Below are 21,650 nucleotides of genomic sequence, written 5' to 3'. Positions count from 1 at the left end.
TACACTCTAATAAGTCAACTATAAATTGTACACCCTGCAACCTCATCATCATCATCATCATCACTGCAATTATATATATATATATATATATATTGATCCAGCTAGCTAGGTAGAATCTTTTCACACATGATTACTCCAACCTCTTCTTATATTCAATTAATTTATCATTCTTATATAATTAGCTTCTGTTGATGTGTCTGTGTTTTATATTCTTTTGCTTATGCATGCACTATGTAGCAGTGCTGCTGCATTATCTGATCTCCCTCTGATCTCGTTGTATTTTCGTGATTACTTCTATCAACACTCTTTGGTATATTCTCTTCTGTAATTAATGTGGAAAATTAATTAATGAAATGACCTAAGAAGGCTTGTGTAGCGAGCTAGATTCAAAAAATTAAAACTAGGTTGATCGTAATTAGTTGTAGCCTTATGTTATGTATATAATCTATCTACTCGCAAATAAATATATAAATACATAGTATAGTGCCTGCCTGCCGGCAAAGCGTTGATCATCAACACAGCAAATAAATATATAACTACATAGTATAGTGCCGGCCTGCCGGCAAAGCGTTGATCATCATCACAGGTCCGTGCAGCCGCAGCTCGAAAGTGTTTGATTTGATAGGTTTTGGGGAAAAAATTTGTGTGAACAAACTAGGCTCGACAAGGCAAATTACACTAGACGAACCATATGTAGCAGGTGAACTTGGAGGTTTCAGAGTTTGAACTCATAATGTCACGATCACAAGTTCAATCCCACACCACAAAGTCATTCCTCCCGTGTTTCAATTAATATTCTTAATTATATTAATTAATTAATTAATTAATGTCGTCTAGAGACATTTGAGTTGACAATGCTGATGGTTAAAGTCCTTGGCCAATAGAATGAATAGGTTAGGTTTCGTGCAAGAAACCCTCACCAAAAAAAAATTAACTAATTTAATATATAGTCGAGGCCGGGCATGCTTAATTAAAACATACATTCGACAGTTTGTTTTTAATATCACTAATGTGAAACGAAGCTTCAATGAGCAATTAATATAATTATCTGGTCGTCCTATGATAATAAAGTAAATAATTAGTTGGCAACAAATAATATTCTCATTCTCATATTGATTAATGATTTCCTCACTACTCAAGTCAACCATTTTTGTCGCCCTACCTAGCTAGCTTCTTCTTCTTATCATTGTCACATGTGATATGATCTCCTCTAACCTCCATTGACACCAATCTACAGATCCTAGAAATTTAAAAGTATGGAAGCTGAAGCTTCGCTCTACGGCAAGAACTACTCCCATAGAACTGTAAGAACAATACCTTGGAAGTTGGAATTCATACACTATATTCAGCAAACAATTTTCTAACAATATATATATATATATACATACACACACAGGTAGAAGAGAAGTCTGAAGAGCAGAAAGCAATAGATGATTGGCTTCCAATAACATCTTCAAGAAATGCAAAATGGTGGTACTCAGCATTCCACAACGTCACTGCTATTGTCGGGGCAGGAGTCCTCACCCTCCCTTACGCCATGGCTGAGCTCGGATGGTACCTTAACCTGCCTAATTCAATTCAATTCATTTTGTTTGGTATTTCTCATTCATTCTCTCATCGACCCATCCATCCATTCAGGGGGCCTGGAATTGCCATATTGCTCATATCCTGGATTGTGACTCTCTACTCCATGTGGCAAATGGTGGAGATGCACGAGATGGTGCCCGGCAAGCGCTTCGATAGGTACCATGAGCTCGGGCAGCACGCTTTCGGCGAAAAACTTGGCCTGTGGATCGTCGTGCCTCAGCAGCTAATCGTCGAGGTCGGAGTCAACATAGTTTACCTCATCACCGGAGGTCAGTCTCTCCAGAAATTCCACGACATCGTCTGCACCGCCGATTGCAAAAAGATCAGCCTCACCTATTTCATCATGATCTTCTCCTCTGTCCACTTTGTGCTCTCACAGCTCCCCTCCTTCAATTCAATCTCCGGTGTCTCTTTAGCAGCTGCAGTTATGTCCATAAGGTGTGTATATCAATCTATTCATCAATTCATCGAACAATTATAGAAAAAGTTGTTGATAATTTGATCATCTCCACGGCAGCTACTCGACGATTGCATGGGGTGCTTCGGTGGATAAGGGGGTGCAGCCTGAGGTGCAATATGGGTATAAAGAAGGGAGTAAGGCAGACAGGGTGTTCGGGTTCTTTAGCGCCATGGGGTCGATTGTTTTTGCATACGGCGGCCACAATGTAGAGATGGAGATTCAGGCGACAATGCCGTCGACGCCGGACAAGCCTTCCAAAGTGCCTATGTGGAGAGGTGTGGTTGTTGCTTATGTAGTTGTGGCCCTGTGTTACTTCCCGGTGGCCGTGCTCGGCTTCTGGGCTTTCGGCAACACCGTCGACACCGATGTACTTGTCTCGCTGCAGAAGCCCAAATGGCTAATCGCCATGGCCAACATGTTTGTCGTTGTGCATCTCATTGGAAGCTACCAGGTATATATGTTAGAATATTTAAGTAAGATGATCATTTAATATGGTATTATAGCAGGAAATGACATTTTGTATTTATATATGTTGTTATCACTCGTATAAAATTCATATGTGGCATAGATCTTCTTTACATGTTAGGGTGTATGTTGGTTCAAATTTTAGAATAGTGACGGATCTAAGAAGGACTTTGAGGGGCACCAATCCCCCAAACCCTAATTTTATTTAATTTTTTTTTGTGTATAAATATACCCAAACCCTAATTTTATTTAATTTTTTTTTGTGTATAAATATTTATTTATATAATATAATTATGCTAATTCGCCTTTCAAAATATTAAAGTTACTAGTATTTATTTATTTTTCTTTTCACATATTACTACTATGACAAGAAAAATCCAAATAAGTATCAAATTAATCAGTAGTACAGTGGATCAGCCCTTGGAAATTTGTGACGTATACAATGAAGAATGGGCATAGACTCGAACAAGGAGGTTCCGGTTTTGATACTATATTAAATTATATCATCTCAATTAAAAATTTAAACTTAAAAGATTAGTCCATTTGCTAGCTATTGTTTCGATGATCGTTGGTTATTATAACAAGGTGATGACGTACACACAGATATATGCGATGCCGGTTTTCGACATGATAGAGAGCGTTCTTGTGAAGAAACTCAAGTTCAGGCCGACGTGGTGGCTGCGCTTTGTGACAAGGAATACCTACGTCGGTACGTAATTCAATTATGTTAACATGTATATTATATTTCATTATCGATATTGATTGTGTTACATGTTTACTAGTAACAGCATTTACGTTGTTTGTTGCTGTGACATTCCCATTCTTCGATGCGCTTCTGCCATTCTTCGGAGGGTTTGCATTCGCACCAACCACATACTTTGTAAGCAACTATTGATATTGTTAATTAAGTTGCCGATAGAATTGAATTTAATTGAAATGATCGATGATCGATATTTGATATATGATATACTACGTACGTACAGCTTCCATGCGTGATATGGCTTGTGATCTGCAAGCCGAGAAGGTTGAGCCTGTCGTGGTTCGTGAACTGGGCGTGCATAACATTTGGGGTGATGCTGATGATATGCGGGCCCATCGGAGGCCTGAGGAAGATTATACAGCGTGCCAAGACCTACAAGTTCTACGGCCACTACTAGCCCTACCCTACCCTGCACATCAATGGAATGCATATATATATATATATATATATTACCAGAGTGTGTTTCTTTAGGAGAGAAAATTGAATTTGGATTTGATTTTTATTTGAAATTTAAGATAGGTTTGAATTTTTGTGTTTCTTTTGTGTGTAGGTTTGGTTTGGATTTAAAGGATTATGATATATATTAATTTGATGGGTAATAAATATAATAATATAAATATGTATTAATTTATATAATTTGATTATAAACTTATATTATATTTATATATATTTTAAAATTTTTATTTATTTATATTATAAAAAAATTATTCTTAACAAAATAACATATATATTATATATATTTTATTAAACTATAATTATTATAAAAATTTTAATTTGAATTTATAATTTTAATAAATAAAAATAATTTTTTTTAAAAAAAGTCCAATATCTTCGCCCTGTGCTTAGATCGAGAGATTGTCCCTGCGCGGTAGTCTCGCGCCTAAATCCCTCAAATAGTAACCCAACAGTAATTTTAGCGAAATCAGATGTAAAGCATATGTAATGGCTTAATTGTGGAAGACTTTTAAGTTGAAAATGAAGCTTTTTGAGAGAAATTGTCATACAATAGCTCTTTTTCGGACAGAAAATAAAAAAAAAATTAAAAATATATATATATATATATTTGGGAATGGTCTGGTGGTGCGATAATACGTTCTTTTCTTTCTTTCTCTCTCTCCATTTTTTTTCTCTTCCTCTACTTTTTATGACACAATTTTTTCTCTCTCTTCCTATTGTTTTCTCTCTCACGTCGTTTCACTCTTTCTCTTTCCTTTTCTCTTTCTATTCTCTTTCTATCAAACAAAAAGCCGTTGCAATATATTTTTACATTTTATGAAATTTGGATTGGACAAATTAGATTTTGGGCGCTTTTAAACTGAGAACCATTGTGGTTGCTCTAAAGATCAAGATCGACGTCAATGATGAGTTAATGTGTATGGTCATTGTCATCTTTAAATTTAACTTGTCTGTAGTAATAGTAGTTAGTTTGATAAGTAAGTTTGGAATTCTCTAAAACATTTTAGTATAATTACCAAGTACATTATCATCTTCCTTTTATTTAATTGTTTTCTTTTAAATAATGAATGAATTTTGCAATTTAGTCATTGTCACATCTCCTTTGCAATTTAAGAAATTAAGGAAATTTGCTTGGTTGGATTAAAACTCCAATCTTGGGTTAAATAGAACTATTTGGGCTATTAGTTACGTTAAGTCTATATTAAGTGATCTATTAAATTTATTGGGTTTAAATGTATTTAGTAATTGTGGACCTCCTATGTGCATAAGCTCGATAATTTATTAATTGGGTGATGAGGCTAATTAATAATAAGGAATATAAATTAGGGTTGTGATTCCAAATCTAGACGTAACATCCATTACTTTTCATATCTCATTGTGGAAGTAACGAAAGAAACGCTAGCGGTTCTTTCAGGATGAGGGGTTACGCCATAGGTTTGAAGAACACAGACCCTCGGTTAATTTGCAGATGTGAATCCGACAACGCAGATGGAATAAGGTTAGATTTATTTTGCTTTATTTTTATCTCAATTATGTCAACACGACAGATCATGGGCTTAGGATTAAATTCCTGATAAGTACTAATTGGGTGATGAGGCCAATTAATAATAAGGGATATAAATTAGGGTTGTGATCCCAGGTTTAGACGTAACATCCATTACTTTTCATATCTTATCGTGGAAGTAATGACAAAAACTCTAGCGGTTCTTTCAGGATGAGGGGTTGGGAGGGGTTGCGCCATAAGTTTGAAGAACACAAAACCCTCGGTTAATTTGCATATATGAATCCGACAACGTAGATGGAATAAAGTTAGATTTATTTTGCTTTTTTTATCACAATTATTTCAACACGACAGATCATGGGCTTAGGGTTAAATTCCTGATAAGTTCAAAGATTGGTTACTGTTTGACATTACTTATTATCCGTATATGATTATTGCAACAAGATGACTGCTAGCAATCAATATTATTGATCCAAAAATTGATCATTGATGTTGCACTTAGTGTCTTGGGATGAGAATGCATTATTATTGAGATTCATTATGATTCATAAACATTTATATGTATATTTTTCCGGTCTCAATACTACATGGAAACAACTTTAGACAGTGAAAAGAATCAATATTGATTCATTTAGAAATCTTAACTTTGCTTTAAGAGTAGACCAACCCACTTATACGACGAAAAGCACTGTAGATGAAAAGCAATTGTTTGAAAAGTGGGATAGGTCCAACACCATAATTTAATGATCATTAAGAAAAGCACTCCATTAATTTTTAGGAGTACAATACATGATTATATGAATTCCTTGTCGAAATTAAGAAACGTTTTACCAAAAACGATAAGGCGGAAATCAGTATTCTTCTTAAGAGTTTCATTACCATGAGGTATAATGGAAAATGTAACATAAAGAAGTACATCTTGAACATGTCTAATATTGCTGCTAAATTAAAGGTACTTAAGTTAGACCTTTCGGATGACATATTTGTCCTATTGGTCTTGCTCTTGAAATTAATTTAATTTCAGTTCATAGACACACTTTGGGGTGAATTTTGTTGTAACAACTCACATCAGTGTGTCTGTGCAAGCAGACGTTGGGAAGCTATATAGGCATCATGGTCTTGTTGTTCATAGGTTTGAAGATATTAACACGCTTCACGAAAGAGCTTGTTTAAATGTTAATCCAGGTGCATATGCTTACAGGGGGTTGAAGGCAATGGTATTAGCTATTTTGGGAAAAGAGTTACAAAAGCCAATGCATGTAACTCTAAGCAACTTGGATTCGGAAGTTTTGACAGATGAACAAATTGAGTATGCAACTATTGATGCATTTGTGACTCTACTGTTGGGTGTTAGACTTACATATTTGATATCCGGAATTTCACTGCCTCCTATGATGTATTTTCTTCGAGGCTGCCTTTTGTAAACTGGAAAATAGTATAGGTATGAATATTATGTTTGTTATCTGCTTGTAACTCCTAAGCATGTCTCTAGTTTATGTATTGCACTCTTTTGTACTGATGGAGTGCAAGCTTGAAATTATAGTATGTATGTTTTGTTCTCATGTTGTGTATGCGGTTGTATTATTTGCATGCACGTCAACTTAAAGTGGTTTCGATGCCCTCTAATAGCATAATCATATGAATGTGTGAATCGAATTTGGGTTTAAGAAGGAGGACAAATTGCTGACTAATGAGGAATAAGTTGTAACTTATAATTCATGTTTATAGTATGTTGCACATGTCTTGCTTGGTTACTGTAGCCTATACTCTATACAACTTAATTACTTTTAAAGGATTATTTGATACCAAAATTATATTAGTATATGAATTATGACACATAAGAAGGAGACAAATATTTGAGCAAAGATAGTTGGTGTAATAATTAAAACATCATTTAGTAAAGTAATTATCCATTTAGTATTATAAATTAGATTAATGTCTTTATTCAAAGGAATTGTTTTGAAAAACGATATATATTTTAAGATGTGTTTGGTCGTTCATTCCTTAATCGAGTTATATAAATCAAATGTGTTTTTAGTGAAAAGTAAATGAGATATATAAGCTTCAGTGGAAGCTTGTTCTAAGAAATATAAATATAGACAAAGGATGGACTGTAAAAAAAAAAAAAATTGGAAATTTTTTTTGTTTATATTAAATAATTTTTAAAGGGATTAGTCCGTTTGTTTATTCGTTGTTATCTTTTAAAATTGAGGTGATAGGTAACGTGTTAGTATTGTTCCACGAGGATGCTTAATATAGGGATTAGGTGGGATAGGAATTTTACAAAGTAATACAATGTTAGAGAACTTTAAGGTCTTATTGTTATAATTGCAATTAGGTAATAAGTAATTATAGCTAGGTGAATATTGTAGAAGATTTCGTGGAATCCAATACAATAACGTTAGTAATAGTACAATTAATTGCATTAAAAGCAAAGCAGGGTATGACTAGGGATGGAGAAATTTACTGAACATACCGAAATACCAACTTATCATACCGTATCGTGTCGAAAATACCGAAAATTTTGGTACCGAAGTTTTCGGTACGGTATCGGTATGAATTTTCAGAAAGTTCGGTATTTCGGTATGATATCGTACCGATATTATTTTTATTAAATAATTAAATTATTAATATAAATAATAATTATTAATATTTTTTTAAAATAATAACAAAAAATATGTAAACTATTGAAATTTTATTGATTTTTTCATAATATTTTTATGGTGGAGATTAGTGATATTTATTAATTTTTTTAATTATTTTGAAATTTAAAATTATATTTTCGGTATAATCGGTATATACCGGTATCTACCGAAATCAAAATTTTCGGTATAAGCGATATATACCGGTATCGTACCGAAATTGAAATTTTCGGTATAAACGGTATATACCGGTACTGTACCAAAAATTTCGGTATACCGAAATTCGGTATATTGAAACTTTCGGTACAGTACCGGTATGTATTTTCGTCATACCAAAAAGTTCGGTACGGTATCGGTATTGACCGGTATTTTTGGTACGGTACGGTATGTCATCCCTAGGTATGACAGGAATGACATACATATATATACATATTGTCAAGCCCAAAAATAATATAAGGGTTTGAGTCTACGAAGGATGAATGGTATGGCCCAGTGCCGATCGAGTGATACGCTAGATTCATTCGGCCGCATGGTTCTTGGGGACTGCCCGATCGGACAGTTGACCCTACGGACAGTTTTAATCTACGTTTGGGCCTTTTGAATTGATTGTATTGGAAAATTTTGAGAAAAAACTGGGTAATTAATTACATAAAGAGAAAATTAAAAAAAAAAAAGTGTCTGACTAAATTGGTCAGATCGAAGGAGAATAAACATCCAGTCGATTGGGATGAAAAGATGAGAGAAACTAGCTGATTTGGTCGGATAAGAAGAAGAAGAAACGTCCACTCGGTTGCGATGGAAAGAGGAAAGAAAGAAATATAATGAATTATAAAAATTAAAAAAAAAATTAATTGTACAACCAACCAGTTTTTTAAAAAAAAAAAAAAAATCTTTTTTCATAATTTTTTTTTAAATTATACTCTTTCTTTAATTTAGTTTCTGTATTATTAAAAAAATATTCTCTACAAATCTAAAGAATATAAATACAAATATTTTTTAAACCAAAAGGAAGTTGCATACCGAATTGGATCGATGGAAAGAGAAAGGGTAAAAAGAGAATTAATTATATAAATAAATATTTTTATAATAGTGCAAGCAACCAATTTTAACTGTAAACTCTAAACCCTAAACCCTAAACCGGTGCTGACGGTTTCGGAAACGCCGGAGAAGAAAGCACGGATGGCGGAAGTTTAGGTGGTGGCGGTGGCGAGTTAAGCGGTGGAGAGAGAGAATGAAACAATAGAGAAGAGAGAAAATGAAAAAAATTGGATGTATCTGACCGAATTGGTAGGATTTGAGGAGAATCGTCCAGTCAGTTGAGATGGAAAGAGGAGATAAAGTAGTTGATTTGGTCGGATGAGAATGAGGAGAACTGTCCAGTCGGTTGGGATAGAAAGATGAGAGAAAGAAATATAAATATTTAAATAAATAAACCCTTATAAGAGAGAGAATGAGATAATTAGAAGAGAGAAAATGAAAAAAAAAATGTGTCTGACAGAATTGGTCGGATTTGAGGAGAACCTTCCAGTCGGTTGAGAAGGAAAGAAGATAGAAAATGGCTGAATTGGTAGGATGAGAAAGAGAACCGTCCAATCGGTTGGAAGTAGGGAACGCATACATTCGGTTGGGATGGAAAAATGAGATAAAGTGGCCGTTTTGGTCAAATGAGAAGGAATAAAACCATCCAGTCGGTTCAGAGGGAAAGAGAGGCGAAAGAAATATAATAAATTATATAAACCGTCTTTTTTAACTGTGCAGTGTAAAGTATCCTGTTCAAAATGATATATATATATTGATCAACCGTCTAGTCGGACTAAAATTTTTTTGATTTTGCATGCCCAACAAACTCGAAAACCCCTGCATTAGTTTCAAATGTATTTTTTAATATATCATAGCATTAGAATATTATAATTAAGTTGTTGTATTAAAGTAAATGTTATGATCTACCATGAAATTTGAATTTCCCCCAGTAGCAATTACTGGAAGTAATTATTGTCGTGGGTAATAGATGTGGAAATGCACCTCGAAAATTATAATTAGTAAAAATGAATGCACAAATCAAGAACGTGCAAAGGCAATGATTTTTTTACGTCATCATATTGACGAAGCCCTAAAAATGGATTATGGACAAATTTAAAAGATCCATTTGAATTATGGGCAAATTTAAAAAATCAATTTGGCCACCTGAAGTCGGTCATATTACCAAAAGCGAAACACGTATGGCAACATTTGTGTTTGCAAAATTTTAAAACAGTTGTCGATTATAATTCTATGATGTTTAAAATCACGTCCCAATTAAGATTTTGTGGAGAAAATTACTGATAGGGATATGTTGGAAAAAAACGTTCACCACGTTTCATGCCTCTAATATAGTTTTACAACAACAATATCGAGGAATAGGTTTTACTAAATATGGTGATCTTATTACTTATCTCCTTGTTGCTGAAAAGAATAACGAATTATTATTAAAAAAATCCTGAATCGAGGCCAACTTGTGCAAGTCCATTCTCTGAAGTGAATGCGACTTAGTGTTTGAATAATATGCCTAGATACTATCGCGAACGAGGTCGCGGACAAGGCTGTGGACATGGATTTAATCGTGGATATGGAATGAATCGTGGATGTGGAGCGGACCGTGGACGTGGTCGTGGCAGGTTTGTTTTGCATTACTACCGTGAGGGACATTTTGATGAACAGGAACCAAATAGGCCCCTGAAGCAGCCTCAAGATGATATTGGTCAGAGTTCAAAGAAAACCGAAGATAAGTGTTATTGTTGCGGAATGACAGGACATTGGTCGAGAACTTGTCGTTCAAACTCTTATTTCGTTAAGTTGTACCAGAATTCCCTGAAGCAGAAATACAAATCACATGAAAATACCAAAGCACCAGAAAATGCACATCCCCCGGAAATTAATTTTTCGGAAAATATTGTCAGTGGTAGTGATAGTGATAAATGTATTAATAATATGCAGTTAGATGTATCTGGCTTTCTGGTACACCCTGAAGGTGGATACTATGAAAACCTCGGAAATGTAATAATAGTGTATATATATATGTGTATATATTTTTGTAACCCCTATACTTTTTGCTCTTCATATTTTGTAATAATATGACAGCGTTGTATTTTCTTCGAATTTCTAATATATTCATTTTTATTTTTCTTCCAAAAGAAGAAATATGAATGTTGAATGCGCCATAATGAATAATACGGAAGATAATTTGTGTCACATTGATAGTGCATCAACGCACACTATTTTAAAATGTAAGAAATATTTCACCAACTTGAAGTTGGAAAAAATTCAAGTAAATACTATAGGTGGTTGTGCGAAAGTGATTGAGGGCTCCAGAAGAGCGATAATATTTCTCCCCGAATGATTAAAACTTGACATCTCAAATGCACTATATTCTAGCAAATTCCAAAGAAATTTGCTAAGTTTTATTGATATTCGCAGAAATATATATGATATTGAGACATCAAGTGAGACAAATAATAAATTTTTATTGATTACAAAATTCATTGATGGAACAAATATATATTAGAAAAATTACCTGCATTGTCTTCAAAATTATATTACACAAAGATTAATAATTGAAACATATTTAGTAGACCAGAAGTCTACAGATTTTATAATTTGGTATGATTAGTTTGGACATTCCGGTAATACTATAATGAAACGAATTATTGAAAGTACCCATAGTCATAATTTGAACAATCAAATGGTATTATATTCAAATGAGTTAAATATGTTCCTTGCTCACAAGGGAAGTTGATATATAGACCATCACCAACAAAAGTGGGGATTGAATCCTCTGCATTTTTAGAATGAATTCAGGGTGATATATGTAGGTCTGTAGTCCACCATGCGGACCATTTCGATATTTTATGGTACTTATCGATACATCCACTTGATGGTCGCATGTATGTTTATTATCTACTCGCAATTTTGCATTTGCGAGGTTACTTGCTCAATAATTAAATTGCGAACACAATTTTCCGATCACCCAATAAAGAAAATTTGTCTTGATAATGCTAGTGAATTTTCATCTAAGATGTTTGAAGATTATTGCATGTCTATTAGAATTCACATCGAACATCTTGTACCTCATGTACACACTCAAAATAGTTTAGTTAAATCACTTATAAAAAAGCTACAACACTAATAAAATTAAGACTGACAAGCTATCATAGTTACTCCCAAGTACAATTGGTGTACAATGAAAAGCTCAATATTTCACATTTAAGGACTTTTGATGAGCAGTTTATGTGCCGATTGCACCACTCCAACGTACAAAAATGGACCTTCAACGGAGATTGAAGATATGTGTTGAGTATGAATCACCATCAATTATTAAATATCTTGAACCATTAACTGGTGATTTATTTATAGCTCAATTCTTTGACTGTCATTTTGACGAGTCGTATTTCCCGACATTAGGGGGAGAAACTGATAAATTGAAAAACGAAATCACTTGAAAAATACCATTCAGTTTTATTGATCCTCGTACAAGTTAAAGTGAATTAGAGGTGCAACGAATTTTACATTTGCAGCGAATAGCAAATCAGTTGTTTGATTTTTTTTGTGACGCTAGCAGAGTCACTAGATCATATATAGTTGCAGAAAATGCACCTGCTAAAATTGTTAATCCTGAAGAAAAATTACAAAGTACTAATGAATCAAATGAACGCCTAAAGCGTGGTAGACTTGTAGGTTCCAAAGATAAAAATCCTCGAAAAAAAAATGAACAAATGAAAGGGTTGAGGATTTGAATGTTAATCAAAATCCTCAAGAAACAGGTGATAAGATGGATCAGATTCATGAAGAAATTGATCCTGATAAACTTGCTGAGGAAGTTAATCCTTATAGAATTTCTCCTGAAGAGAATGAAATTATTGAAAATTCAATGAATTATGTTGCTATTGGAAAGCATTGAAACTGAAATGATACAATTATGGATAATATTTTTGCATATAATGTAGCACATTATACAATGGAAAATGATGAGGATCCAGAACTTAGATCAGTTGAATAATGTCGGAAAGAAGATTGGTCAAAATGTAAAGATGCGATCTAGTCTGAATTGAATTCACTGGCAAAATGAAAGTTTTCAAACCCATTGTACAAACACCTAAAGATGTTAAGCTTGTTAGATATAAATAGGTATTTGTTAGAAAACGAAATGAAAATAATGAAATTGTCAGATACAAAGCGAGGCTTGTTGCCCAAGGTTCTTCACAAAGACCTAGAATTGATTTTAATAAAACATATTCTCCAGTAATAGATGGAATAATATTTCGATATCTTGTCAGCTTGGAAGTACATAAAATTTGTATGAAATTATTTTTCATTTCAGCAATACATGGAAAAATCACTCGGGAACAAACTTATGATTTTGCCAACTCCAAGAAAGGACCTCATGATAGTCAATATGGGAGAACTTAGATATGCGTCTAATGAACGTCGTATTTGTCTTACATGGCTTATTAGATACTGATATCTATATGAGAATCCCTGAAGGATTTAGTAGGCCTGAAACATACATATCAAATCCAAAAATAATGTTATTCTATTAAATTGCAAAAGTCTTTGTATGGGCTCAAGTAATCTGGTCGCATGTAGTATAATCGTGTCAGCGAATCATTATTGAAATAAGGATATGCCAATTATTTTGTTTGCCTATATGTTTTTATAAAGAAAAATGAGAGAAAATTTGTGATAATAGTTGTTTATGTGGATAACTTGAATTTAATTGGAACTCCCAAAGAGCTCCAAGAAACTATTGAATACTTAAAAGAAATTTGAAATAAAAAATTTCGGAAAAAAAAAATTTGTCTTGGTCTACAAATTGAACATTTGAAAATGGAATTTTAATACAACAATCTGCATATACCTAGAAGGTATTGCAACGATTTGCAATTGATGGAACACATTCATTAAGTAATCCAATAATCGTTAGAACTCTTAATCCTATCAAGGATCCTTTTAGACCAAAAGAGGAAAGTGAGGAAGCACTTGGTCATGAAGTATCATATTTAAATGCTATTGGCGCACTAATGTATCTGGCTAACAGTACAAGACCAGATATAGCATTTGTTGTATATTTATTAGTAAGATTTTGACGCAGCCTAAGTAACTAAACTATACTAACCGAAACTTAAAACTAAATTCAAATAAAAACCTAAGTAAAAAAAAAAAAAAAAAAGATATTACCGGTGTCTGATTCATCAATCGATCGGATGTGAACCCAAGCGTTGCCTAGACCCAACACCTCTAAACCAATGGAGACTCGAATGATTTGGCTAGAAACTCCGGTCGGTTTCGGAAGCCACGAACCCAAGGACCCGATTTGAGAATAATACGCGTATGCAAGGGTAACCCTCGCTCACACACTAATTTCATATAATGGAATAGAGAGAAAAACTTTAATTGATATAAGTTTCAAGGTGTTTAACAAGTGAAGCCAAGTGCCTTATTTATAGGGGAGGCTAGCTTGGCAAAAGATTTTACAACCAATGTGGGACAAAAATATATATTATTTATATCCCACTAATTAAGTAAATAAGAGATGTCCAATTAATTAGATTGAAGGGGCCCACCTTATTAAATAAAATAAAACACCTCTTATCCTACATGGGTAATGATGTGAGTAGAAACTCTCATGGGTGTTATAAATTGTGGTTTTCAATGGTGGATGCACTCCAATGTTGACAACGCTCTTCCCATTGGCCTCCATGCTTCAACTTTATGCATGTTCTTCTTTTCCAAGTGTAGAACTAATGCCATAATATTAGTTTGAAACTTCTTGGCACGGTTTTGAGTAATCGGACCTGGTGGTAGTGCAGGTTCATCGTCGCTTTTTACGACCTCGTCATCCCTCCCTTCTTGAAAAATTGAGTCCCCCATTTTCATAACCTGTTCATCTTCTACATCAAAAGAACTTAAGTCAGCAACATTGAATGTGCTATGAACTTGGTACTCACCATGTAGCTCAATACGATAGGCATTGTCATTGATGCATTCCACAACTTGGAATGGCCTGTCTCCTCTTGGGCTCAGCTTAGACTTCTGTTTCTCAAGAATCTACTTTTTCTCAAGTGCAACCACACCCAATCGTCTGGTTGAAACACTACATGCTTACGACCTTTGTTAGCACTTTTAGCATACTGAGTGTTTGACTTTGCAATGTTATCCCGAACCTTTGAATGCATCTCCTTCATAAATTCAGCCCGTTTCCTACCATCACTATTAAAATACTCATTGCTAGGCAATGGTAACATATCCAAAGGTGTTAGAGAATTAAAGCCATAAACAACCTCAAAATGAGACATATGTGTCGATGAATGCAATGTACGATTATATGCAAATTCAGCATGCGGTAAACATTCTTTCCAACTTTTGCAATTTTTTTTTATCAAGACACGAAGTAGGTTCCCTAAGGTTCTATTTACTGTTTCAGTTTGATCATCCGTTTGGGGATGATGAGATGTAGAAAATAGCAACTTAATTCCCAATTTAGCCCAAAGTGTCTTCCAAAAGTAACTAAGAAACTTTGTATCCCTGTCCAACACAATTGTCTTAGGGACACCATGCAATTTCAAAACATTATGAAAGAATAGATCTGAAACATGAGATGCATCATTGGTTTTCTTACATGCAATGAAGTATGCCATTTTTTAAAATCTATCAACCACGACAAAAATCAAATCATTTCCTCTCCTACACCTAGGCAATCCCATAACAAAATCCATTGAAATATCAGTCCATGGTGCTTTTGGAATAGGTAAGGGTGTGTATAGACCGTGTGGTTGTATATGTGACTTTGCAATCTTACAAACAACACATTTATTCACATAAAATTCCACATCATGCTTCATTTTAGGCCAATAATAGTGTTCATGCAATGCACCCAATGTCTTATCACGCCCAAAATGACCCATTAAACCTCCCTCATGTGCCTCAACCACCAACACATCATGAAGTGAACACTTAGGTACACACAAACGATTCACACGAAACAAATATCCATCGTGCAAATAATAATCACCAAAGTCATGCGTAGCACATTTTGCAATGATATCAGAAAAATCAACATCATTCACATATATATCTTTTATGAATGCACATCTCATAAGCTTAGATTCTAACAAGGTTAGCAACTCGTACCTCCTTGATAGCGCATCAGCTACAATATTTTCCTTTCCTTTCTTATACTGAATCGAGTAAGGAAATGTGTCCACGAATGCTACCCATCTTGCATGCCGCTTGCTAAGCTTTTGTTGACTCTTTAAATGCTTTAATGATTCATGGTCAGTGTGAACAATGAATTCTTGTGATCGCAAATAGTGCTGCCATGTTTGAAGTGCACGAACCAACGAGTACAATTCTCGGTCATACGTCGAATAGTTGAGGGCAGCCCCACTCAACTTCTCACTGAAGTACGCAATCGGCTTCTTTTCTTGCATCAAAACAGCTCCAATCCTAATTCCTGATGCATCACATTCCAATTTAAATGGCTTAGTAAAATCCGGTAAAGCTAAAACATGAGCATTAGTAAGTTTTCTCTTAAGAAAATTGAAAGATGCTTGTTTAGAAACTCCCCAATCAAAGTGTTTATCTTTCTATATAAGCTCAGTTAGTGGTGCTGCAATGGAGCTAAAATCTCGCACAAAGGGGCGGTAAAAGCTTGCAAAGTCCAAGGAAACTACGAACTTCCTTGATCGTTTTAGGTGTTGGCCAATCCCAAATAGCTTGTGTTTTAGCTTCATCCACACTTATCCCTTCAGCACCTACAACAAAACCAAGAAAAATACATTTGCCGACACAAAAGTCGCACTTCTTCAGGTTAGCATAAAGCTTTTCAGCTCTTAACACTTCCAAAACACTACGAATATGCTCTACATGTTTTTCCATTGATTTACTATAAATGAGAATATCATTAAAGTAAACCACAACAAACTTCCTATGAAAGTACGTAATACATGATTCATTAACTGCATAAACGTACTTCGAGCATTCGTAAGACCAAAAGGAATGACTAACCACTCATATAAGCCGAATGTAGTTTTAAATGTAGTTTTCCATTCGTCACCTCCCCTCATTCTAATCTGATGATATCCACTTTTTAAATCAATTTTAAAAAAGTATTTTGACCTGTGCAGTTCATCTAGCATATCATCTAAATGAGGGATAGGGTGTCGATACTTTACCATTATGGCATTTACGGCTCGACAATCGATGCACATCCTTCATCCACCATCCTTCTTTAGGACAAGAAGAACCGGTACAGCAAAAGGGCTTAGGTTTTCGCGAATCCAGCCTTTGTCAAGCAACTTATCCACTTGCTTACGTATTTCCTTGACTTCCTTTGAACTTGCCTTGTAAGCTGGACGATTTGGAATTGATGCACTCGAAATAAGATCCATTTGGTGCTCAATGCCCCGAATAGGTGGTAATCCTCCGATTACTTCATCAGGAAACACATCTTGATATTCTTGCAAAAGAGAAACAACATTGGAAGAGAGTTCTATTAGCTCTTGCTTAGACAAATAAACAGGTTTAATCAAAAGTAAATAATAACTTCCTTCGTAAACTTCCAAAAAATTTTCCTCTCTCAAGCTCACAAGTATTTTTCTTTCAAGCTCACTCTTGCGTTGTTCACTCACTTGCTCTATTGTTTCACTCTTATTTTTTTTGCTCTCACTTTTCTCACTCCCATGCTCACTTTTTTCACTCTTTTTCCTTTCTCTCGTTTCTTTGGCTTCTTCCAAAAATTGAATATGCATGTAGAGTTGGCCCTCATGGACATCCATTGGAGACAACGGCTTCAAACATATCTTTCTACCCCCAAAATCAAATGAGTATCTATTCAAATATCCATCATGATGAGCCTTTCTATCAAAATTCCATGGTCTCCCAAGTAATACATGACAAGCTTGCATTGGTAGCACATCACAGACGACTTCATCCTCATAATTTTTTATCTTGATAGGAACCGTCACCTGTTTGTTCACATTCAACTATTCGCAATTGCTAACCCACTGCAATTTGAATGGTTTGGGGTGGGGTGTTGTTATCAAATTCAATTGTCGAACAACAAGTTCACTTACAATATTTGTGCAACTCCCACTATCAATAATGAGGCTACACACTTTGCCTCCAATTATGCAACGAGTTTAAAAGAGATTTTCTCGTTGTTCCTCATCAAAGGTCCTTGACATAGTGCTTAAGGCTCGTAAGGTAACAAAACTCAAACCAACACCAGAATCAGAGTCATCATCCGTGTTATTTTCCTCATGTACTCTTTGATCAACCCCCTCCTTATTTTCAAATTCCGTCTCGTATTCCCCAAACTTATTGAGGATCATCGTTTTCTTGTTTGGGCATTGACTTGCAATGTGGCCTCGACCTTGACACTTGAAGCAAATGATATCTCGATTCCTCGGCTTATCCGGATCAGCTCCAATATGTTTATTCCGTGGCGTGTCATCCTTGATAACACCTTTTCCTTTACCGAACCCTTAGGCCACTTGGGATTTGTCATTTTTCTTGGTATAATTTGGTGTGAAGGGCATCGTACCAAATATTTTCTGTTTGCCCTTATGCTTCAATTGCTTCTCAATTATAATAGCATGTTCCACCAATTCATCAATATCATCAAAACGATACAATCTCACTTTGTCAGCAATGTCTCGATTCAGCCCAGTCAAGATCCTCGCTACCGTGGCTTGTTGACTCTCTCGAACATCAGTCTGCATTAAAGTCACCTCCAAATCCTTGTAGAACTCATCGACTGTCCTATTTCCTTGCTTCATCGATTGCAGCCGGACATGCAATTCTTGCGTATACGAACTCGTCACAAATTTAGCTCGCATGACACGTGTCAACTCCTCCCATGTTTGAACCATCGGTGCTTCACCTCACCTTCGATTGAGGCAAATATTGTTCCACCAACGAATGGCATAATCTTTGAACTCGGAGACCGCAACTCGGACTTTTGTGGACCATCCAAATCTTGACAATCGAAGATCAGCTCAATCTTCCACTCCCAATCAAGATATGTTCTTAATCATATTTCCCGTAGAAAGTTGGGATTTGGAATTTCATAGAGCGAATTGGATCATTGTCATCTCTTCTATGTGCCCCTCGTCGTGCTCGAAGGGGAACATTGCCCTCTACTTCTCCATCACACTCAATCATGTCACGATCATCTTCTAGAAGATCACGAACTCGTTCATGCCTTGGAGCATTCCCGGGATGTCATCGTCCTAAAGGTGGAATGCCATTGTGCGGACGTGAAGGGGCTGCACTCCCTTCTACCCTCGATGTTTCCAATTTATTTATTCGGGCATGAAGTCCTTCAACCTCGTGTCGAAGTACCCTTTGTACTTCCACCATCATATCCTTCACGAACATTTTGGAGTCAAAGCTTGATGCGGATTCCATATCATGTTCCTCGTCACTTTTCTCACCTGCCATAGAAAAATATAGTGGAAATATATATATATATATATATGGTTAGATAAATGATTTCATCACCCTCTCGTGTATACCCATGTAATGTACCTCTCCATCTTACACACGCGCTCAAATTTCACGGTCCTTGGTAAGCCCCTTGAGTTATAGCCAACTAAACTTCACGGAATATATAGCCAATATAAATTGACGAGTGTACCCCAAGAAGCCAAACTCGATAATAGCAATGAACCAACAATAAAAGCACAACCACAAGAAAACCGATATCCATAAATAAACAAGTGGATACAATACTCAAAATCACAATATATTCGAAAGAGGGATTTTTTTTTTTGCAGTATTTTTTTTTATTTTCTGCAGTATTGTTTTTCTTTTTAAAATTTTCTGCAGTATTTTTTTTTTTTTTTTTTTTGCCCAACAATGATAATGCTACCACAAAAATTTAAAAGATTTTAACATAATTTAACAATATGAAATAAAGACTACTAATACTACCGGAATAAGAATTCCGATAAAAACTTGGCTCTGATACCAAATTCATGACGCAACCCAAGTAACTAAATTATACTAACCGAAACTTAAAACTAAATTCAAATAAAAAACTAAGTAAAAAAAAAGATATTACCGGTGTCTAATTCGTCAATCGATCGGATGTGAACTCAAGCGTTGCCTAGACCCAACACTTCTAAACCAGTGAAGACTCGAACGATTTGGCTAGAAACTCCGGTCGGTTTCGGAAGCCACGAACCCAAGGAATCAACCCAAGGACCCGATTTGAGAATGATACGCATAGGCAAGTGTAACCCTCGCTCACACACTAATTCCAATATAATGGAATAAAGAGAAAAACTTTAATTGATATAAGTTTCAAGGTGTTTAACAAGTGAAGCCAAGTGCCTTATTTATAGGGAAGGCTAGCTTGGCAAAAGACTCTACAACCAATGTGGGACAAAAATATATATTATTTATATCACACTAATTAAGTAAATAAGAGATGTCCAATTAATTAGATTGAAGACGTCTACCTTATTAAATAAAATAAAAACACCTTTTATCCCACATGGATAATGATGTGAGTAGAAACTCCCATGGGTGTTATAAATTGTGGTCTTCAAGGGTGGATGCACTCCGATGTTGACAACGTTCTTCCCATTGGCCTCCATACTTCAACTTTATGCATGTTCTCCTCTTCTAAGTGTAGAACTAATGTCACAATATTAGTTTGAAACTTTTTGGCACGGTTTCAAGTAAACGGACCCGGTGGTAGTGCAAGTTCATCGTCGCTTTTGACAACCTCGTCAGATTTAGTGAAATGCCAACAAGACGTCATTGGAAAGGCATTAAACATATTTTTCGTTGTCTCCAAGGAACAATTGATCTTGGTTTATTATATTCAAAGAATTCTCGACATGAATTGATTGGATATACTTGGTATCTCTTTGACCCACATAGAGCCAAGTCTAGACTGGCTATATATTTACATGTGGCGATACAGTAATATATTGAAGATCCACTAAACAAACATTAACTGCAACATCTTCGAATCATGCTGAAATAATAGCAATTCATTATGCTAGTTGAGAATGTGTTTAGTTGAGATCAATGACTCACCACATTTTAAAGAATTGTGATTTGAGATTTGAAAATGATAATCCTCCTATTATTTTATATGAAGATAATGCAACTTGTATAGCGCAACTGAAAAGAAGATATATCAACGGAGATAGAACGAATCATATTTCACAAAAAAAAAAAATTTACACATGATCTTTAGAAAAATGGTGAAATTGATGTGTTGCAGATTCAATCTAATAATAATTTAACAGATTTAGTGACCAAGGCTTTACCGACTGCAATGTTCGAGAAATTGATAAAGAACATTGGGATGTATTCGTTGCGAAATTTCATGTGATGTCCACATCAGGAGAGCGAGATTTCAAGCGATGTCACATCATGGAGAGTATTTTTAATGCAGGAATATCGTACTCTTTTTCTTTCACTAGAATTTTTGTCCCAATGAATTTTTTCATAATAAAATTTTAACGAAGCGTATTCATTTCAATTAATGACACATAAGAAGGAGTGTTATGACTTATATATTTGTATGTGTCATTTAGCTATGTTGTCAACTCATCAATTATGATGACTAATATGAATATAAATTGGCTATATCTATCTATGCCATGAGAAATGAGAGGTTCTACTCCCACCAACTTATATACTCTTTCACTCTCTCTATATAATATTATATATTATATAACATTTTGTTATATTTTGTTATATTACATATTTTATAACATTAAGACG

General features: G+C 34.8%; 1 protein-coding gene across 1 annotated transcript; it reads left to right on the top strand.

The window, feature by feature from the left end:
• Positions 1 to 1,226: 1,226 nt before the first annotated feature.
• LOC127260264 (lysine histidine transporter 1-like) lies at positions 1,227 to 3,669 on the top strand. Its single transcript, XM_051287975.1, has 7 exons — positions 1,227 to 1,304; positions 1,397 to 1,554; positions 1,639 to 2,025; positions 2,105 to 2,498; positions 3,116 to 3,221; positions 3,301 to 3,392; positions 3,496 to 3,669. The coding sequence occupies exons 1-7, from the start codon at positions 1,257 to 1,259 to the stop codon at positions 3,667 to 3,669; spliced, it is 1,359 nt and encodes a 452-aa protein (XP_051143932.1). The 5' UTR covers positions 1,227 to 1,256.
• Positions 3,670 to 21,650: the final 17,981 nt, after the last annotated feature.

This window comes from Andrographis paniculata, unplaced genomic scaffold (genome assembly GCF_009805555.1).
Source record: "Andrographis paniculata isolate CXL003 unplaced genomic scaffold, ASM980555v1 Contig61END, whole genome shotgun sequence".
In the NCBI taxonomy this organism is placed as follows: Eukaryota; Viridiplantae; Streptophyta; class Magnoliopsida; order Lamiales; family Acanthaceae; genus Andrographis; species Andrographis paniculata.
Note: the sequence above shows the minus strand (reverse complement) of the source record. Positions and strands in the feature narration are given on the sequence as shown.